The 21,536-nt window shown below is 52.1% G+C and overlaps 1 protein-coding gene across 3 annotated transcripts in view; it reads left to right on the top strand.

Moving 5' to 3' along the window:
* DIS3L2 (DIS3 like 3'-5' exoribonuclease 2) overlaps window positions 1-21,536 on the top strand; it is a 270,593-nt gene that overhangs the window by 235,201 nt on the left and 13,856 nt on the right. For all 3 annotated transcript variants that reach the window (XM_074963408.1, XM_074963406.1, XM_074963407.1), the window contains 2 exons: window positions 7,911-8,094; window positions 11,701-11,787. In XM_074963408.1, coding sequence (XP_074819509.1) covers window positions 7,911-8,094; window positions 11,701-11,787 — 271 coding nt within the window. The remainder of the gene's footprint in view (window positions 1-7,910; window positions 8,095-11,700; window positions 11,788-21,536) is intronic.

Here is a 21,536-nt window from a genome sequence, read left to right on the forward strand (position 1 = left end):
GTGCCATCCAGCCCTTTCAGACAGGTAAAAAAGCATGACTCCTCCTGTGAAGCTTACCACTTAGATCTCTGTGTATCCTCTAGCAGGCAAGAACAGAGGTGATCTAATGCTGGAGTGGCTCTTGGGGAGGGAGCGCAGAAGCTCAGACTGCCACCAGAGTGAATGGTGGTGTTTGGGGTTTAATGTCCAAGCCCAGTGTAGTTCTGTCCAAGAAAAAAGGAGCATTAATTGTCAAGACAGAGAATTCCCTTGCGACTTAGTGCTGAGTTTTGATATTATTGTATGGTTTATATTGAAATCCAAACCTGACCCCATATTAGTCCTTCTGACCCACCCTACCATTCAGTCATGTTTGGTCCAGTCATAAACCTATGATGCGTGAAGCAGAAACACGAGTGCAGGTTGGAAAGGTGGAGTGGAGGGGACCAGCTGGACAGGGAAGCGTGGAAAGAGGCTTGTTGGTTACGGCATTGAGAAACAAGACAGAGGGTCAGTCTGCAGGGTGGATTGAAGCTTGGGAAGGAATTTAAGCAGCAAACGGCTGTCTTTCCTGTCAGAAGTGGAAGGGTGGGGCTGGAGTTTAGGCTGGGTTTGAGACGGAATGGAAACCAATTGATGGGATCTGTAACAAGGGCCACCAGCTACAAGATGAAGTGAATCTGGTAACCTTTGCAAGAATTACCTGGTCATACTGGGCTCTGTTCTGAGATGCTGTCTAATGTTGTGACCAGGGTTTTTCATCCTGCTGAAAAAAGAACGAAAGTGGGAGGATGCTTTCAGCACTAATAGAATACTCAGCTGACCAGGTGAAGCATTAGCGACAGAGCCATGACTCTTAGACCAGCCCAAGGTCTCAAGTGAAGTGAGACCTTGACGGACTCTGTTCAATTCAATGAGACTTTATTGGTATGACAAGCTAGATAAGTGTTGCCAAAGTATAAAGAAGAGACTGATCCCTGAGGTGTCTGTCAGAGGTAAGGAAGATCCATCCTGATAGGGCTACGCACAGTGTGGGGTTTGGCCCCTTGTGTCCATATATCAGCAGTGTGGATATACTAACTTTAGGAATATACCTCTTTGGTCACCTCTCCTCTAAGAAGACTGAGATAACTAGACTGAAAGTCAGACAAGCTTTTGCAGAAAGAAATAGGCGTGCTTTCACTCAATGGTTCTCAAGCAGGGGTACATGTACCTCTGGGGGTACGCAGATGTCTTCCAGGGGGTACATCAACTCATCTAGAGATCGGCCTAGTTTTACAAAGTGCTACATAAAAAGCACTAGTGAAGTCAGTACAAACTAAAATTTCATACAGACAATGACTTGTTTATACCTCTCTATATACTCTACACTGAAATGTAAGTACAATATTTATATTCCAATGGATTTATTTTATGATTATATAGGAAAAACAAGAAAATAAATAATTTTTCAGTAATAGTGTGCTGTGACATTTTTGTATTTTTATGTCTGATTTTGTAAGCAAGTAGTTTGTAAGTGAGGTGAAAGTTGCAGGGGACACAAGACAAATCAGAGACTCCTGAAAAGGGTACAGTCGTCTGGAAAGGTTGAGAGCCGCTGCTTTAGTTTATCCTGTCTCATGACCCTCACGGTACTGTGCTTAGGCACCAGTGGGTCAGTAACATTTGGACCCCGGGCTGCTGCTCTGAGAATTGTGTTGCTGTGATCAATCTGTTTGGCTTATGCCTGCACTAACTACATTGTAAGTGCAGTAACCTATGGTTTATTAATATCGTTTGGGAAGCTAAGCAGGAAGAGTATAGATTACGAGATCAGAAGGTGGTTGGATAGCAGTCCTGCCATGGAAACGGCAGCCCAAACCCACTCTCTACTCGCCTGAGCTTTACTGTGCTGAGAGTTGGGATGCAAATCCAATATTTCATGTATTTTAAGGCCAGAAGGAACCATTATGATCATCTAGGATAACACTTCCCAAAGCTCCTAAGGTCCATGGTCAAAAGTGACATGGGAGCCTTAAGTCCCATTGACTGTGTGGCTTAATCACTTGTTACCCTCAGTCTGACCACCTGCATAATGCAGGCCATGGAATTTCATGCTGTAACTCCTGCATCCAGCCCATAATTCATAAGAAAACCGAGTTTGCAGGCCAAAGGGCCTGCAGACGATGCTTCTGCATGTTACAGGGCTCTTAGGCTGTCCTCTCTCTCTCTCTCTCTCTCTCTCTCTCTCAGTGCTGCAGTGCACAGGTTTGGAAACCTCTCTGTACTGCAGGCGCAGAGAGCAGGATTGCCATTATCAGTAAGAACCTGTGGCCAGGGCAAGCACCTGCTCTGACCCACCTCTCTGTGCGGGGGGGATATGGAAACCTTGCATGAGTGCACAAAGGGCAAAAGTTCAGAGCATATTGTTTATGGGATTTTGTGCAGCTGGGAGCCAAGGATAGCTCAGCTGATCCAGAGGAAACTGTACCGATGGTGTTGGAGAGCATTTCACATGGGATTCATTCAGTACAAATTCAAATGGACTAGTCTCTCTGTCTCCATTTTTTTAGCCATGAAATATTTTTCTTTTCGCTCCAGCCTGCCAGATGGACCCAGCCAAACTCCAAGTGAGGCTGTTTTAAGAAAAAAAAAATCCCTCTTGTCGTTTGACCTGCCGACAGTTAGCAGTTTCAGTGCTCTGCTCCTGTTAATGACAGAGCCAGGCTTCGGCGCTGGCCTCCAGATGCTGCCAGCCAAACTTCAGCTCCAGGCTGCCTTATGATCCATTTCTTTTTTCCGAACCACAAAGTAGCATTTGCTGACTTGAAGCCCTGCGCTCTCAAAGTTAGCTGGAGTTACAGCCTGCGGTAGCTCCATTCGAAAACAGCTCTTTACAGCTGAGGGGCCTGGGGGGGCTTCCTGGTTTGCAGCTCTACAGCCCTAGAGGCTGGAGATAAGGACTGGGGAGGTGGGAAGGCAGCCTGTGCTGACAACGCCCACAGGCCCTCACCTCTCCAGGTCGGTTTCTGCTTTTAGCCAGCCAGCCATGCTGGGTAACTGCCCATGCTCCTCCCCTTAAAGGTGAACAACACAGATTTCGAAACATCCATGCACAATCTCCCTCCCTTATAAGATCCCAAAGAAGAAAACACTTCACTGCCCTTCATGTATGCAGTGAGTCTTACGCATTAACGTGTTCGAGCTAGATGTGGGTCCTGCGGGATCTGAGCCACAGACCTGGTTCCTCTGCTGAAGTGGGTGAGCTCTCAAACACTGGGCAAAAGAGTCCTTTCATTTGAAATCGTGACTCATTCCCTCGGTGTCCATCAAGCCCTTTCTGGGCAGGAATTTCTCGTGCTTCACCTTAGCCTAGATGTGACCTTTCCCTTCTGCCCATTTGGGGATCTTCCCTCTGGAGATGGGCGCTCCGTGCACATTGTCCTCGGCAACTAAATTCCTGGCAAGTCTGAAGTTTAAAACGGAAGCGTCTCTGAGCTATCCCGAGACAGCATCTCCGTGTTAATTCCTCTTTCACGCTTGCAGAACTCCAGTGACTCAGTCTGTTTTGTTGAAGCTGACAAAGACACGTAAGTGTCGCCCTGCTGAAAATAAGGAGAAATGTTGACTCAGAAGGAAAATGGTTGGCAGGTAGGAGGGTTAACTGGACAGACTGGCTCTTCCAACACTAGGGATATGGTAGCTGGGGGGAATCGCTCGCAGTCCAAGCAGTCAAGAACAAAATTCTAGCTCTCGTGACGCCAATGGGAGTTTTTCCACATTGACTTCAGTGGGGCCAGAATCGTTACAGGTCATCTTCACACAGCAATTAGTGGTGCTGGAACACTTTTAATACTGGGGATGCTGAAAGCCAGCCCCCTTACCGCTGTTCACCCCCCCACCCCTGGCAGAGCTGGGGCCAGGAGCAGGGCCGTGTCTCCAGCGGGGACCCGGACAGAGGTAAAGAGGCCAAGGCTGGGACCGGCAGCCGGGGCGCCACATAAAACTTGGGGGTGCTGCAGTGCACCCCCCGCACTCCTAGCTCCTGCACCTGTGGCAGCAGTTCAGGATCTGTACTGACCCTGGCCAATAGAAACCGACCAGACTGGGGGCTAGAAACTGCCATATGTAATAGGGTATGGTCAAGGCACTTTTCTGTAACATTTTATCCTGACTGTATTAACTTCTCTTTGGACACGAGAAACTAAACTCTCTCTCCTTACCAAAGCGGGTTCCCTCCTTTGTGTGACCGTCCTGGTCTCTTGTAGCATTGCTCATGTGTTCTGGGCTGCCGGTGTTGAAGTTCTAGCTCTGAGATCCTATGACTCCTTGTTCAGAAGAAACAAATATTCTTGTAAAGAACTATAGGAGTTGGCAACCAGATACAACAGAAAAGGGAACTCTTCTGCCGGTCTCCCGGCCTCGCTTGAACCTTCTTGCATCTCCCCTTTGGGAGGAGGCTGGAAGCGTTGACAGGGAACCATTCTATGGAGTCTCTGGTTTAGTTAGTTAGCTTCTCTTCTAAAGCATCTAACTTGGGGCTTTAGGCACAGTGAGTTAATCCACTAGCCTTTCACCTCTGGAAAGCTGGGTTCATATCCTGCCATGTCACAGATGAAAGCAGTTTGGAGGGCTCGGTCCCATCTTAAGTCCTTCCTATCCATATCCCCAAACCACCCAGTGATTTGGCACCTCTCTTTGATCAGCTTGGGACTAGAGCAGCAGGTCAGGACAGAGATGGGCCCCCAGAATGAGGTTTTGCAAATCTGGATTGAAGTGCATTTGCAGAGAGAGAAGGAAGCATTATCTGACATTTAGTGTACAGAGAAGACAAATCAAAGGGGACATGATAGAGGTAAAGAAAATAACAACTGGTATCGAGGCCATCTGTCAGATGCTTCCAGTTACCCTTACTCATGAGAACAAAAGAACCCCCAGTAAATTAAAAGACAAGAAAACCAAAACAACAACGATTAAACAAAATATTCTTTTAAAAATACAAAGCTTAAGGGACTGGAGAAATTTGCAGCCCCGAGTTATCAGTGAGGCAAAGAGCTAAGGCTTAGACACTCTTGTGAACAATAAAAATACAATCTGCATTCCCACGAGTTTGGATAGAGAATTATAAGGGCTGTAATCCTTCCGGCCTCAGGACGTAAAGCACTGCTATCTGCCTGGGATTCAGAAGACATTTCCCCCTCGGGCATGTTATTGCCTTGTCGTCTAGGAAAGTTCTACACCTAGGAAAGACCTGTTATTGATCACACTTCAAGACAGGCTCCTGGACTAGAGGGGCCATTGGCCTGATGTGGTGCAGCAACACCTGTGTCCCAGTGACATCTGCCCATATGTCTGTGTGGCTCTACCTACTCCTATAAATCTCTGACTTTCCTTTGCAATGTGATATGCACGAAAGAAAAGGAAAGAATCTGGCATGATACATTTTACTGGCCTTAGCACTTGCCAGACTGGTTCAGTTAACCTGGGTTGGTGTTGTAATGACCTTTTACGCCCCCAGTCGCAATAGAAGTTTGCTGTCGAAGTGTGGGCACTGATGACAGTACATGTACCAGGCTGCCAAGAATGTGTTTCTGCTTCCCAAATGATCCACTGAAAACTGGGCTTGTCGACTCAAGGTGGTTATTCTATCTTGAACGGTGTTTACAGAAACCAGTGATGTTTTCCTTTCGCTGATGAGCTATTTGAACCCTGCCATCCCTGTGTGGTTTGGTTTGCCCTTTAGAAACACCTGTTTTACACAGCAATTGAACGGACAACTGGTTACCTGCACAGTGCTGCTTTACTCCTTAGTCTGACTAACAGCCGGCTGGTACCAGCTGCCATAAAGGGACCAATGTTGCCATCTTGTGGTTGAACTGCACCAAAGCAGCTTTAACCTTATCCAACTTCCCTCTCTAACATGTATTGTCACGGGTATGTATTAAATGAACCCAGCTTCCATTCTGTGATGGCCACCGCGTCGCCTGCAGCACGTGTCACTCCTGTCAGGGCTTGCGGGTAAATGTTAGAAACTTAAATAAACGGTGGTTGGCCCAACATTAGCATGTGCTGTTTACAGTGCTAGTAGCTTATTGGTGGCCCTCTCCCAGTCCATTTTCCCTGTTTACCCCAGCGTCCTTTTCTACTCTGTCTGGTAGGGAAGCTGTCAGCCCTTTGTATGCGCAGAAATCAGGGGGTTGGCCTATTAGCTCCACGCTCTGTAAGGAGAGTCCACAGCGCTGCTCCTGGTAGGAGTTCTGATCCATTACAGATGAGCATTTTCACTGCTGATTTAGGGACGGAAAAGGGTAACCGGTTAGCATGAGGCTTACTGTTAACTGGACGTTAACTGTTGACCCCGGCCGCCGGGCGGCCACACCGGGCCACTCAGCTGGAGGGACACCATCCCCGGTCGCGCCAGCAGGTCCTCAGCCCCAGCCGGGCTGGGCCAGCAGGACCCCAGCCGCAGTGGGACCCCAATCCTGCCACCTTGCGCTGGCCCACCCGAGGAACCCCAGCCCTTGCCGCGCCGGGCCAGCCGGAGCGACCTCACTTAACCGGTTTAAAGATTTTTTTTTATCGTTGAACCGGTTAACCGATATTTACATCTCTTTGCTCATTACAGCTATTTGCTTATTCTTCCTCTCGGTTTGTTTTTAATGATTTCCTTTTTCTATTGGGTTCTGCACAAGTGCAATCAGTTGACCATACAATAAGTCTGGGCATGTACTATTATTGTAGGATAGCCCAGGAATACAGTGTAGTGTGATGCACATGTTGCTCGTTAACCTCAGTAGCACACACAGTAAAACTCCCCAGTGGTCTCCATTGTTGGTTTCTAAGTCACAGAGCACAACAAAGTCTTGTGCCTAGTCCTGCAAATCTGCCACAAAGGCACTTGGGCTCCACCGCAAGGGACTTCTCCAAATTGCTCTGCTGTGGCCATTTGGCATGCATGAGCTGCGCTCAGATGCCAGCATAATTAGTGGCAATATGCATATGCAGTGCCGAGAGTGTGATGTTGCTTTTACAGCTCTATTATCATTGTTGGCAGTTAGCACAACTTGAGAAATCCACCGACTATGTGGAGCAAATGGTGGAAGGCCCAATTAAACACATTTCTCTGTTTATCCAAGCCCTGTTAAACACATCTCCTGTGACACAGTCCTGCAGCAAGAAGAGCATAGCCCATGACCCCTTCAGGATCATCGTTAGTGCTATCGTTTACATTTTGTCCTGTGTGCTGCTCGTGAGGTTTTCCTCCAGTGTCTGTGTTTTCAGTGGGAGCAAGGAGAGTTCAGGCTGGCTTGGGTTGGTCTCCGTGCTGTCATGGATAGCCCCAGTGCTGTCTTTGTCGTACATTCAGCCCTGCACTTAGAAAAGCTGCTTTGCTTTCCTGGCCATCTGTCTGCGTTTCCAGCTGTGCGCTCAGCATTTGTGTAAGGCGAACGCTAAGGCAGATTCGTAGCGTGGAAATTCGCCTGAAACTCATGCAGCTGTGCTGACCACACATGTCGTTCTCAGGGTGGGAGACTGAAGTGGCGGGGGGGGCACTGTGTTTCCTCTGGCTCAGGACGACAGCTATCTGTGTTTGTCTTCCGTGCTATCACTCACACTGCATTTGCTTTTCTTGTCAAATGTTTCAGGAGATACGATGACCTGCAGTGGGATTATTTTATTGTAATTTGAGCTGTCCATTTAGTGCTGGCTTCTGCTTGTCTGCACCACTAGGATGGCCCACGGGAACCTCAGCTGGAGAGAGAGGATCTGGGGAGGTTTCCTGGTATCTCAGGTCTAATCTTCCTCTTAAGCCACTACTAATAACCGCTCTCCTATGCACTCACACTGCACTAGCTCCCAGCATTGAGTACAAGCTGTTGATTAAGGTTGGCACTTCATGGCCCCAGGGGCTTCCTGCTTTAACTCTCATGATGCCTCTCTCCTTGCTGCAGGCTGGTGGAAGAATTTATGCTGCTGGCAAACATGGCCGTCGCCCATCAGATCTACCGCTCCTTCCCCCAACAGGCCCTGCTGCGCCGTCACCCCCCACCCCAGACCAAGATGCTGAACGACCTCATGGAGTTCTGCGACCAGATGGGACTGGAGATAGATTTCAGCAGCGCAGGGGCCCTGCACGTGAGTGGAGACCGCACTGGGGATTTGCATCAACAGAGAATGTCTAGCCGGTTAAGCTCTCCTGGGGTTACTGATACTTTCTCCGACGGCATTTGTGTAATGGCCTGTGTTTACCTGCTCTCATTCTCTGGGTGATCTGCCCTGTCTTCTGCACAGGGCTACAGCTGACTGTGCAGAGCTGGCCAAGGGGGTGTCCAGGGGAGTTTGGAGATGAGGCTCGCCTTTGTAGCCACACACTGGGCATAAAGAACAGGGCGTGCATTGCCACGCGAGTCCTCCATTTGAAACCCTCCTGCCTTGTCTTCAGCCAGGTGGCAGGGTTCGGGGGGCAGGTCTCTGTGCTCCACTAGACCCAGCCTCTCAGAAAAGTCTGGTAATACCCTCCTGTCTCAAACCGGGGCTCCCAACAAACACCTCGTGCAGAGAAATGTGATGTTCTTCACAGGGCATAAAAATGAAGCCACTGACACTGCAGAAAAGATGACAAATCCCCAAGAGGTATTAGTCTGCCCAGTGTTTGTCTGTTCTCTCGAGCCATCTCCCCTGGGGACTGGAGGAGATCACTGATAATGAGCCAGGAGCGGGGAGGCTCTTGAGGGAAAGACAATCCTAAAAACTACCCAGCACTTTCCATCTCTTGATTGCTGCCCCCGCAGTAGCTGGTTAACCCCCGCAGCCCCTTGTCAGGGAGGGGAGGGTCTCCCTGTTGTATGGCTGGGCAGGTCACGGCAGAGAGCTGAAGCGAGTTGCTTGTGACCACTGAGGGAGCGAGTGGCTGGCCAGAACTGGAAGCCAGCAGCATGCAAACCACACGAAGAATTGTCACAGAGAAGAGGTGGAGATTCGGTGGGATCATGACAGGCAGCGCCAGAGGCCACATCCCCTGCCTCCCTCTCCGTTAGCAAAGAAGCAGGGTTTGCAAGGGTTTAAAAGTTCATCTCCAGGGTCAGCATCCACCGTGGCGTGGCCTCCCCTGCTGCAGCCTCACACATCAGAGTCTGACCTCAAATCGGGCTGTAGCCAGACACAGCGGATCTAGTACTAAATGCAACGGACAGTTGGTGCCGGCGAATGTTTGCTGGGAGGAGTGTGGAGTAGTGGTTAGAGCAGGGAACTGGCGATATGGCCTCCTGAGTGCCACTAGGGCCGCTGACTGCGTCAGTCTGATCTCGTCTAAGCCACATACCTGCTCCGTGGCCTTCGCTGTACAGCGGGTGGAATAGGGAGGATGGCCCACGGGTTCGGGGCTAGCTTGGGAAGTGGGAGACCAGGGTTAATTCCTGCTTTGCCCCAGACTTCCTGGGTTGCCTTGGGCAAGTCACGCAACCTCTCTGTGCCCCAGGTCCCCATCTGTACCATGGGGCACTAGCCCTGCCCTCCCTCCCAGGGCTGCTAGGCAGATAAATGCGGGAAAGATGATGGGGTGCTCAGGACAGTAACAGGGGCTGGATAAGTATCATAGGTTGCTAGGCGATACATGCTCCCCCACTGGGGGTGTCGCGGTCTGACTGACGTGTGCACAAAGCGCTCGGAACCCCTCAGATTCCGGGTCCTGGGTGTTTCTTGCAGAGACAGGAAATCCAAGGAATCTTTGCAAAGAACTTAACGGCGTAATGAGAGCAGAGGAGTGGGCAGTGCTGAAGCAGTAGATGGATAGGAAAGAGCTCTCTAGCCGCAGCTGAAGTAAGGGATGGAGAAGAGTATGGGCTGTTAGGAATACATTCAACACAAATCTTTGTTTTGCCTGATGCCTAGGTACTGTGCTGATGGGTGTGCTCTAAGTAAAGCTCCGTGTTGGTCACGGAGGTGACGGAAGTCATGGATTCCGTGACTTTCCATGACGACCGTGACTTCTGCAGTGGCTGGTGCGCCTGGCCCGGGGGCCACCTAAGCAGTTCGGGCAGCCCCTGGGCCAGGCACGCTGGCCACTGCTGGGCCAGTCTTGCCTCCCTCCCCCGCCCCCCAGCAGCAGGAGTTTGGGTGTGAGGGGGGCTCAGGGCTGGGGTGCCTACCCGGTGGGGGGGACTCCCCGGAAGGGCAACAGCAACTTCCCTCCTTCAGCACCTAGCTCCACGCTGCCTCTGCCCTCAGGCACCACCCCTGCAGCACCCATTAGCCGTGGTCCCTGGCCAGTGGGAGCTGCCGAACCGGGGCTTGGGGCAGAGCAGAGGCAGTACATGGAGCTAGGAGCTGGGTAGGGAGCCTGCCCCAGCCCCACCAACCCCCCAGGCCGCAACCCACCCCCTCCCGAGCACCCATGACCCCCCCCCCAGGCCACAACTCCCCCCAGCACCCACGTCCCCCCAGAGCAGGGTCGCCAACCCCCCAGCGCCCGTGACGCCCCCAGGCTGCGACACCCCCCCATGAGCACCCACGGCGATGGATGGGTAATGATTCCATCTGGAGCAAAGCCCCTGTTCGCAGACGTGACACCCTTAGGGGTATGTAAAGCAGCACGCTCCCTGGGGAGGGGAAGGAAAAGCTGGGGCAGAAGCATAGAGGTTTCCGACGAGGCTACAGTGTGTTTTGTGTGTTCGGGCAGCCTGCCGTTTCTGTCGCTGGTCAGCTCTGTTCTCACCAGCCAGTCATTGCAGTAAAGCAATTTCTGCATAGAAAGATGATGGTTTCAGGGGTGGGACTGCAGAGCCGTGCTGGGAAATCTCATGCACTGTATATGTATATACTGCAAACCATGGCTTGGGCTGAAATGAAGAGAGCGTTAAAGCTTCACTTCAGATGGAAAGTGAAGCATGGGGGGCTCCAGTATTTTCTTTTTCATTGCCCCTGGCCTGCTGGTGATGCTGTTAATACAGTGCATCGTCAGCCTCCCTCGTACTTGTTCTGTTAGGTGCGGCCTCACTGCTCTGCTCCCTCCTCTGGGACTTGCACCGAGCTCCTTGTCAGGGACGCTGAAGACAGGGGGATGCTTTTCCTCCGAGCTTTGACCATGTGGGGCCTTTCCAGTGAGGAGGAGGAGGCAGTGCTGCTTGTTACTAGCCTAGTACAATGGCTTCAGACTGCTACATCCCTCGGAGCGCTACACAGCGCGTTGAGCCAGGGCAGTGGAATATGCTTTGCTGCATGGGAGGGAACTGGTCACAAGGCCCTGGGGTTTGACCTGCAGGTTGAGAGGGAGAGGATAAAAGTCCATCTCTCTGAATGTTCGGAGATTATTCCCCTGGCTTCTCTGCCCCACATGGCTGCTGCCTTTGGAAGGCAGATGCTGAGCAATATCCTAAGTGACTGCAATATATAGAAACGATGTCCACAAGGCAGCCCTGTCTTAGCCAACCAGGCGGTGAGCACCAAGCTGGGACCAGCTGGGCTGCCGGGACCATGAAAGGCCAGTCAGGCTGGCATATGGAGGAAACATATTTGCTGTAGCCAGCCAGGCTGTGCATATGGAGGAAACATATTTAGTGAGGAAAACGTTTCCGTTTCACATTTCTAAGTGATGGGTGCAAACAAGGAAGAGGGGATTTTTGTTGTAAAGGGTCTGCACTTTCTGAAATCCCGGGAGCAGTAAAACAGCAGCAAAGAGCAGGACTTGTTTGTTCTCCCCCGGAGCCTTTCACCTGTTTGTCTTTCCCCCTTCTTTCCTTCCAGAAAAGTCTGAATGAAATGTTTGGTGCAGACAGCTATGCAGAGGCCAGGAAAGAAGTGCTGACCACCATGTTCTCCAGGCCAATGCAGGTAGGAGCCGCCAGGTCATACTGTGCTTATCCCCGTGCAGCCAGCACCAGAATGTTTTCAGGATCGTCGCCACCTGCTTTGCGTTTCCTGCCCAGATCAGTGCTCCTTCCCCTCTCCCGAAATCCCCCCTCTGCACTGATCGTTTAAACTGTTACACAGGGGGAAGGGAGATGAAGAAGCTCAGCGCTTCACTGGTAACTCCCGGCAGCCCCAAAGCATGGCATGACCCAGATTTATACCTGATGTGTCCAGTCTGCTCTAGTCAGTGAGGCCTGCCTGGTTACTTATGGGCTGGGTTCACTGGTCAGTGCTGGGCAACCCGCTGAGATTGATGGGTTCAGTGGGAGTTGCTCCTTGGACTCTCCTTCAAATGGCGCAGCCAGGAGGCTCCTACGATGGGTGCTGCCACCACGGGCACAGTTCTGGGTATTTCGCATAGGAGGCTTTGGTGCCATAAAGGGTTTAAGTGACTGCTAGGCAAGGGCAAGGATGGCAGGGTGCAGATCCCCCATTGACTTCAGGGGATTGGGCCAAGCCTAGTAGCCCTGCTAAAATCTCCTCTCATGACATCCAGTAGCAATTTCCTTCCTAAAGATCCATTCAGGGCAGCTGAGGGGCCAGGGAATTGGGGTCACTGGTTGAAAGCCCAGCCCAAGTCAGACCCTGTAACCGCTGTTCGGTCCAACTTTAATGAATTAGTCTCAGTTCAGAGTAAACAGGCATCCCCGTCAAAACCCAGCATTGACCTGCCCTTGTAAGCAGAGGGGCCCAGGTCTGAGTAGGCCACGGAGACCCATCCATCTCGAGAGGTGGTCTCTTTTGGGTAGGTGGCAGAACTGACAGGAGGGGAGCTTGCCGTGCCACGGTTGTGCTGGCTTTGTTGTGGCACCCTGTGAACAGCTAATCCGGTGCGTTTCATCAGCACAGAATTAGTGAAAAGAAAACACCATATAATTTTTGTAAAGCCTCTGCCTTGTTAACTCGGCCGCCACGCGAAGGGAGGCCAGTTCTGAGAGCGCAGCCCACCAACAGGGAGAAGGTGACACGTTCCTCAAAATGGCCTCTCTACCGCTGAGTGTTTATCACCATGGGAATACATCATCTTCCTGACATTACTCATTTGACTGTCACTCTTCTAATTAGTTAATTTGCTCCATTTACTCATTAGCAGTTGCCTGAAGTCCTGCTGTACTTTAGCAGCTTAATGCTTGTTTGCAAATGTAGCTGGGGAGGCTCTGATGGCAATTAGCACAAACTGTGTGGTAATGATCCCCTCCACACGCCCTTTGGACTCATTAGTACAGTTTGCTGCTGCGCAGTTCTCCCCTTTTTAGCTGGTTGTGTTTTTCCACCATGTTTCTCTAGATAACGACCCTTTGTCTGGCTTTCACATGTCTCCATCACCGGAGGCATGGATAGCTTCCTTTTCCCTTCAATGGGACGTACTGTCGAAGTTGAATCCTATTGGTAGCATCTATTACATGGGTTCCCCCTCCAGCCTGCTGCTTGACTGTGTTGTGTCAAGGCCCCGAGTCTTCTCCCCAGGTACCAGACTGCCTGGGTCTTTGAACGGCCGGTCGAAAGGAGTCTGGTCACGTGGGCAGGCACAGCCCAGGATGGGGCAGTGAGAACTTTCTGAACTGTGTGTTCTTGTTCAAGGGCTAATTTCTCTTTAAGCCCCAAAGCTGCTTCTGTGCCATATGGAAGGCCTGCCGGCGCGTGGAGGAGAGGAGTAAACTTGGAGCCCCTCCTGCTCTCCACCACCAGGCACCTCAGCACATTCGGCAAACTCACCTGCCACACAAACACATGCGTTGGCAACAGCCGAATTTGCAGCATCTGCCCATCATTGACAGTGGTGCAGAGCCTTTACTTCCTCAATGAGGAGTTCCGTATGAATCAAAACCATGGAGGAAGGCCTTTGGGAGCTAGGTCTGGGCAGTGTCTCATTCAAACCATTTCCTAACCTGAGCTGGTGCTTTGGAAGTTTCATTTGCTCTTCAGCTTCCTTTCCCCACGGTCCCAAAATGGAAACATGCCGTGTTTCCTTTTCACGTGGTGCTGACGCTCTGCCAGCGATGGCCCAGCTCGGGCCAGCCTGGCCGTCGCAGAGGAGGGGTGAGCACAGCAGTAGGTAAATAGATGCTGAGCTTGAGCAAAGCAGGACATGAGGATGTTTGCTCCTAGCCAAGCGAAAGCTTTTTCCCAAGGCTGTGACACAGTTAAGTGTCAGTTTTAGACTCTTCAGTCTGTAATCTGTGAAGTGGCTGGTGTCTTTTTTTAAATACTTCCAAGTATCTACAAGGGATGTCGTGAGGGTAGTGTGCTGAAATGGTGCAAGTGTCTGGGACTGTGGTTGCCTGTAAAATGCCCACATCTGTCCTACAGTCCCTCATTATATGAGTGCTCTCTCTGTTCTGATGAAATTTCCAAGAATCCAGATTTCTGATCAGAGCGCCCCTCTGCCCTGCTCCTTACATGACTGCTAAGGAGAGCGTTGTAATGAAGGCTGTTTGGAAGGACTGACCAGGAAGAGGAGACCTTTCCAACTTATAGATATTAATGGGTCAAGGCAAGTTTATGGAAGGAAAGGCATTTTGAAAGGAGAACTCTAACTGTATGTGACGTCAGAAGGAAGCTAGACCAGCATCAAAAACAATAGAGCCTAACTCTCTTCAGAAGTGTAGCTATGGTCAGAAAAACATCTATATGGAATTTCCAGTCTTGCTCAATAAGCCTGCTCCCTAGGTATGTTCTGTGTTGCATCTTGCTTCCTCCACAGGCAAAAATAAGTTTACAGTTGAACTCCCGTTAGCCCTACAGAGCCAACCCCGTTCTGGGAAAGCGAGCTGGATGCGATTCTGGCTAGTGTATCACCAACAGAACTGGTACCTTATGTTCTGGGGGTAAACCCTTCATTCCTGCTAATGGAGCAGGGAGTCCAGCTAGACTTTGGCTCCCAAGGTGAGCTTACAGGGCTGGCTCTTTGCAAAACCATCTTTTAACTTGTAAATGGAGTATTGGTATGGAATCGCCAACACTCCCCCCTCTAGCCCCCGCCCCCCAGGCATGGAAACCTACAATGCCATTTTTAGAGTCGCTTTTGCAAGTAGATCCTGCATGTGGGTATGTGTGTTCATGTGCACCTGCCTTTTAGCAAACGAATCATCTCCAGTCATCAATGGAAGGAGCACTGCGTCACACACAGACAAGACTGGCAGAGGTAAACAATTTCAGTTTGTTTCTGTCCCAGTAGACTGATCTGCAATTAGGAATGTTTGCCAGGAGCACGCCGGAATTTTCCACGTTGGCTGCTCCATGACTTGCCCTAAGAAGGTCCTCCCAGGTTACTTAGCTCTCAGCTGAGAGTGTCTGATCCTCTGTCGCTCGAGGAAGTACAAAAGGCCATCCAAACATTACAGAATGGCTGTACCTATGGTATTCCACCTGAGCTGCTCAAAGGTGCTTTTGGCCTCCATCAACTGCTCTTTAAAAGTGTGGGCATCAGAGTGCCAGCAGAATGGGAAGACAGCATCGTAGTGTCTTTGTACAAAGGCAAAGGATCTCACACTGAGTGCAACAACTACAGGTCGATCTCATTGCTATCAGTCCCTGGAAAGATCTTCGCTCTGTTCTGTTTGCTAGGATGCAGCAAATGCTCCTTAACAGACTTGGTGTCCACAGCTGTTTCGCTGCTGGGTGGTTGATAATGAATGCTTCCCTTATGCTACAGCTTCCAGCTGAGCTGCACTGAGAATTTAATTGCCTGCTTCACGTGGTGTATATCAACATCAAAGTGGCTTTTGATTCTGCCGACAGATCAGCACTTTGGCTCGCCCTGAAAGGAGTTGGCGCCCCGGATGTTCTACTAAATCTGATGCCCGATCTTTGTACCAGTGTGAGAGTAAGCGTTGGTGCACGGCTTCTGCTGCGTTTCTACACAACCTCAGGTGTGCAGCAGGGGATGCATTCTCACCCTGGCGCTATGCTGCCAAGCTACTAGCTGGATCTTAGACTTGCTGCTCCACACGTTGGAATCAAGGTTGGTCAAGAAGCATTCACTGACCAAGACTGTGCTGACAGCACTGCTGCCTGCCGTGGGGAGAAGCAAAAGAGTTCCAGCCCTGCCCATCAAGCTTTCCAAGACACCGCGCGCACCATGGGGTTGAGCATCTTAGAGGAGAAGAGCAAGGTCTAGAATTTGGAGCGGGGCCACCAGAACGCCCCAGCGTATGGGGGTCAAGCACCATGAAGAGCACTGATGAGTTCAACTGCCTAAACTGCAAGCCAAGTCCAAACGGTTGCAGCAAACTGCCTGTCTTCCGACTACTGGGCCTCGCTGTCTCCTGCATGAAGTCCACGTCTTGCTATGGGTGCAAAAATGTCTCTATACTGAGACTAAGTTCAGGCTCTATCAGGCCTGTGTACTACCTGTGCTGCTGCATGGGTCAGAAACCCAGACCTCTTACAGGCAGAGCTGGAAAAGCTAGAGGCATTCCATATGCATTCGACTTTGTACGAAGTGCCGTAATCTCAGAGAACGTGGAAGGAGAGGAACATGATAAATGAATAGAGAAACCAGCTTCGTAAGGGTCACAGGCCATGAATAAGTCTCTGCTTTGTTTGGAGACGTAGCTGTTGTCTGGGCTGTCAGACGTCTGGACAAGCCATGTCTGTGTACAGTGGAGCATGTCTGTACCTCGCGTCTCCTTGGGAAAGGGACACTTCCAGTTTCTGCCCAAGTGGCTGGGGCTGCCTGGGATTCAGGGCATCCCAGTGAAAACACCACAGACCCTGCTTTCCAAGGGGTGCCAGGCGAGTGCCATCTGGGATTGACACAAACACTTCCCAGGCTGCCTGTTTGCAAGCATGGAGATGGGTTATTCTGGGCACAGGGGGCCCGGGGGCAGGGGTGAATTTTAGGGGAGCGCCTGCTGTGCTTGCAGCTTGTGACGTTTATTGTCTTTCCAATCACAACGTGACGTCTGAGCCCCGAAAGGCCCTTTGCTCACGAGCAAGGCGCTCTGTGGTTATCCCAGAAGTAGTCAAAGATGGAGGGAAGTGGTCCCCTCTGCAGCCAAGCTCTGCCCATCGCAAGGTAGGGACCTCCAGTTGCTTGTCACACACCTCCCCACTCCTGGCCTTGGTGTAAGTTAGAGCAGCTGAGGAGCTGCCGTAACTTACCCCACTGGTCCCTAAGTGGTTTTTCACGAGTGGAGAATAAGCAGCGCGGAGCTCCTCTCTGGCACATCCCCTGCACCAGAGGAGGACACAGGAAGCTGGCTGGTGGACATATTCTCCTCTGTTGGCACCTCCAGGCAGAATACAGCCACAGCAGAGTGGAGAATATGGCCCCGAAAAGGCCTTCATGTCTCCTTGCCCATCCACCGTTTCCAGCTCTCGCAGTCTCTCCATACAGTGCTGTGTGCACCGTGAGTAAGGAAACATGGCGCAGTAGACAGGAAGTCTGTGCCCCCAGCCATTGCCTGAAACCACACATGGGGCAAGGCTCTGGATTGGCCCCTGCTTGAGCCCTGGGACACGTGGGCCGTCGCTGCGATTAGTGGCAATGCCAGGACTCCTCTGCATGACGACATCGGTGCTGGGCGGTACTGAATGGCCTGCTTCACTGTGTATGTTTCCGTCCTCAGCGTTGCGGCTTGTGTGTCAGAGATCAGGCTGCAGGTGAGTCGGCCAAAACCCACAGCAGCTAATTAATCCACGATCGTGCCTGGCTCGTGTCTTGGATGCACGCTCTGTACCCCTGGGTCAGGACGAATGCCTTTCAAATGGAGGGGGAGGGAGGTGGGAAGAAGCTCATAATGTACGTCAGCGGGAGCCCCTGGGGCCTGCTGCGCCAGTCAACTTGTAAAAGATGAAGGAAAAGTGACACCTCATTTTTCAGGGGCTCAGTCATTTGGGGATTGTCTGTCCTTAAGAACAAAGCAGCCCTTGGTCGGCTGTGGCTAATTTATTCGCCTGCTCCTTGCAGTTCTTCTTGGGAATGGAGCGCAGCAGAGCGTTGAGAACTTGTCGTTCGAATCTGTTAATGAGAAAACATCCGGTTGGTGTCATGCCGATATCGCTCGGGAGCACCGTGGTGCAGGTGGTGACAGGCACTCGGAGCTGCCCGCCTTCGTTCACGTGTCCTTGCAGGAGCCCCGGAGAAGTGGCCTCAGAATAATCCTCTAACCATTTTCCCACTAATCTACAAAGGATGCTAGGGTCTCTTCAGCCCCCAAGGAAATGCAGCCCCCTTGGGGTGGCGGGCATGCAGCAACTCTTTAAAATGTCAACTCTGTGCAACGGTCTAAGGCAGGCGGTCGAGAAGGGTCCCAAAGCCAACTGCATTCAGGAGGCAGAATGATAAATCCCGTGACTGGAACTGGCCATGGCAGTGGGGCTAACACATCCCTCCTGTGGCCAGTGCTACAGGGAGGTTAATGATGGGCGGCAATGGTAGGACTCTGGTTTGAAAGATGCTACGCCCCCAGGGCTGTGCTGAGGAATTGGGGCGAGGGGAAAGAACACCCCCACTCAACCACTTCCTCTGGCTTCCTGGGGCTTCCTTGAAGTGGGGCTTTTCTTCTCTAGGACCATAACTTAGCCAGCAGCTTGGCTCGTGAGAGCTGATGGGCGCGCGGTGATCTGGCCTCAGGCCTGTGACACACCCGGCGTGCCGCGGAGTTACAGGAGCGTCTGGATGTGCTTTTCCCATGCTCCACATGGAGCTGCAGGGGTCGCTCTCCACACGTCCCCGTAGCTCAGCTCCATGCAGAGGGCTCCCTAAAATCCCATCAGGAATCGCTGTCGGGGTGGCTGTTCAGTGTGAGGCACTTTTCTTCCCCGGAGGCCGAGCGTGGGACTGGAACGCCTCTCCCGTGTGGCCTGCAGCGCGTGAGCCGCTGTGGAGCGGGGCTAATTGAGCCAAGGAGCCTGTGTCTCGGGGAGTGCATCAGAGATAATGTAGTCCTGGGTTGTGGAAATTGGAAGCGGTGAGAGCTCCTAGCCCAGCTATTGGGTCTCAATAGAAGGCCAGAAGAATGCTGCTTTTTTTAACCTGCTCTGTTTGCTTGCCCGGATCAGTGCATTGCAGCTCAGCGAGAGCTGGCGGAGCTGATCGCATGGGGAGCCGGAGGAGGTAGCTGCCTGAACCATGAATCCCAGGGCAGGATTTCAGCTTTGTAATCGGAGCAGGCGACTCCCGTTGTTTTTAAACCTCTCGCTCTTAGTTTTCAATGGGTTCATTCAATCGCCGTTCTGCCATAACCCCGCCACAACCTCCTGATCTAAGGGGCTTCTCCGCGCGGCTCAGTCTCTGTCTGGGCTGTTTTTCCAGCCCTTAGGGCTGGTGTTTTGCAGATGTAAAAATAAAAGCTGGAACATGTAATAACAGCAGCTGCACCACCGAGCGACGTTCCCGGTGAAGAGGCTGCTGGGAAGCGCAGGGCCAGCACTGGCCGCGTGTTGATTTAGCCGCGTATACCAGCAGTTCGCTTTGTAGCCGCTTCTCATGGAATGAAGCCGCGGGTATCGCAGCAAGTTTGTCCCCGTCTCAGAGGTGAACAGGAAAGCTGTTGTTTTAAACTGTGTCAGCTCTTGGAGCAGTAACGGCGCCTGCGTAGACATCCAATGTACAAACACGTTTGCCCACAGAAAGGTCAGGAATCAGGCTTGGTGGGGCTGGCAGCTGAAGGGGAGAGCCCTGCATGAACCGTGGCACCCATGAGCCACCTTCCAAGCCCCACCTCGGTCGTTTGGCTTGGGTGTTGCACCTGTCCCCTCCCCTCAGCTGTGTTTTAGCTGATTAGATTGTAAGCTTTCCAAGGCAGGAACCGGACATCTTACTTCTTTGTAAAGCACCTTGCAGACTTGGGGGTGGCCCCAAGCCTCTTAGCCAAGTTGCCTGAACAGGGGTGATTTCGGTGAATGGACCCTGGATCAGACACGGCCCTGCTTTGATTTTGCAAAACCAAGACTTGGCTCCTCCAGCCCAAAGTTGGTTCATAAAATCCTGCTTCTCCTGTATTTACCTGCCAACACCCGAGTTCCAGGTTCCTTTTCCTTGGCAAGAGTGGAACGCGCCCCATCAAAACCCTGGGCGTGCATGTGTATTCTGCATGAATGCTAGCCCCCTCCTGCTGTTTCGGGTACAGGTTTGAATGCATAAATATCTACCGAGTGGCTGGAGGTTAGGTGCGTACAGAGGGACACTGTCGGAGAAGCCTTGTGAGCACAGAGTGTCCAGGACATAGGACTCCCTCTGGAATTGTGACCAAGTGCATGCAGAGGGAGGGGTAAAAGGCAGTGGCAAGTCATGCAGTGCTACTGAGCCATCTGTGTGATCCAGGGGGTCTAAGAGGATCTTCCCATTGCATGTGGCACTGGTGGGAGTCTTGTCATTCTGCAGGCTCGGAGCAAATTGCTCTGGCCCTGCGGGCTGGCAATGGGATCCGGAGCCTTTCACCGCAGATGGAGACTAAGAGCTGTTCTCGTCTGATGGCTGCATGGGGGCCTGCCTGATGGCAGCGTGCCCACGCAAGCCCCCTAAATGGCACGAGCAGAGGCCAATGGCAATGTGCCATGGCGGCTGAACTCCCCTCTCACCCTCCGAATCCCCACTGAAGAGCTAGGGCGGGGAGCTCGACCTGCCCTGACCTGTGCTGGTCCAGCTTTGCAGTGCCTGGTGCGGCTGGTCCTCTGAGCAATGCTACACTGAGAGGCAAGCTCTGCAGCGGGGCCGTGTGTGCCTGTCTGCTCTCCTCCACCGGCACCTGTCTCCCTAGAGCCGGCCCCGCAGCCAGGCATGTGCCTGTGTCTCTGGGCTGCCCCGACGCAGGTTACTTGGAAAGGACTTTCCCACTCTTTCGGTGGCTCGGAAAGGGAGCCGGGCTGGGCACCTCAGTGCACGGTGATGTTACGGCTTCAGCTTAGTGCTGAATGGGACGCTGGAGCAGCCTCACAGATGCTTAAACCCTCAGCCCTGTCTCTTTAAAAGCACCCACAGAGGAGCTGCGCCGAAGGGCTGTATCCTAACCTGCCAGAGAGCAGGCTGAGGGGGGACGGCAAACAGCAAGCTCCTAAGTGGAGCAGTCCCTGGGCTGTCAGTCTGGCTGCGTGGCTTCTTCCAGGAAAAGGGCTCTTCGAGCTCCCTTTGATTTATTCCCGATCTGTTATTTAGACTGTGCAGATATAATAACGCACGAGCCAAGCGGCATCTGTTCCCAGCGAGCAGTATCAAGGAGCTCCATTAATCCCCATGATGGATGGGGCTGGGGAGGGGAACGGTCTGTTTCCCATTGCCCAGAGGAAGGGGGAAAGTTTGGCTTATGCTGCCCGAGCGGTGAACAGGCAGCAGTGCGAGTCGATGGGGAGCCCCGCATGCTGCCCGGGGATGGATTTCACTCCCGAGGCCAAGTCTCGGGCAGGACCCCCACCGGATCTCACTGGAGCCTCTGGAACTATGGCCATAGCGGAAATCCTCTGTCGGGAGAGCATCCTTCATGGGCCTGGAACGCGCCGGCTCGTCTGTTAAATCCATCACATCGGCCCCACTTCCCACACATCCCCAGCTGTTTAACCCTGCCGCCAGGGCACTCCTTGTCGGACAGTCTGTTCCCTCTCTCCAGAGGGCCGTCTTTAAGGGAGCACTCCTGCCTGGCTGGGAATTTGGGAAGGCGGGGAGGAAAAGGGAGAGCCACACGCAGCATTCTGGCTGGTGGGAGTCAGAGGTCAAGCCAGTGTTAGTT

This window comes from Natator depressus, chromosome 9, assembly GCF_965152275.1.
Source record: "Natator depressus isolate rNatDep1 chromosome 9, rNatDep2.hap1, whole genome shotgun sequence".
Taxonomy (NCBI): Eukaryota; Metazoa; Chordata; order Testudines; family Cheloniidae; genus Natator; species Natator depressus.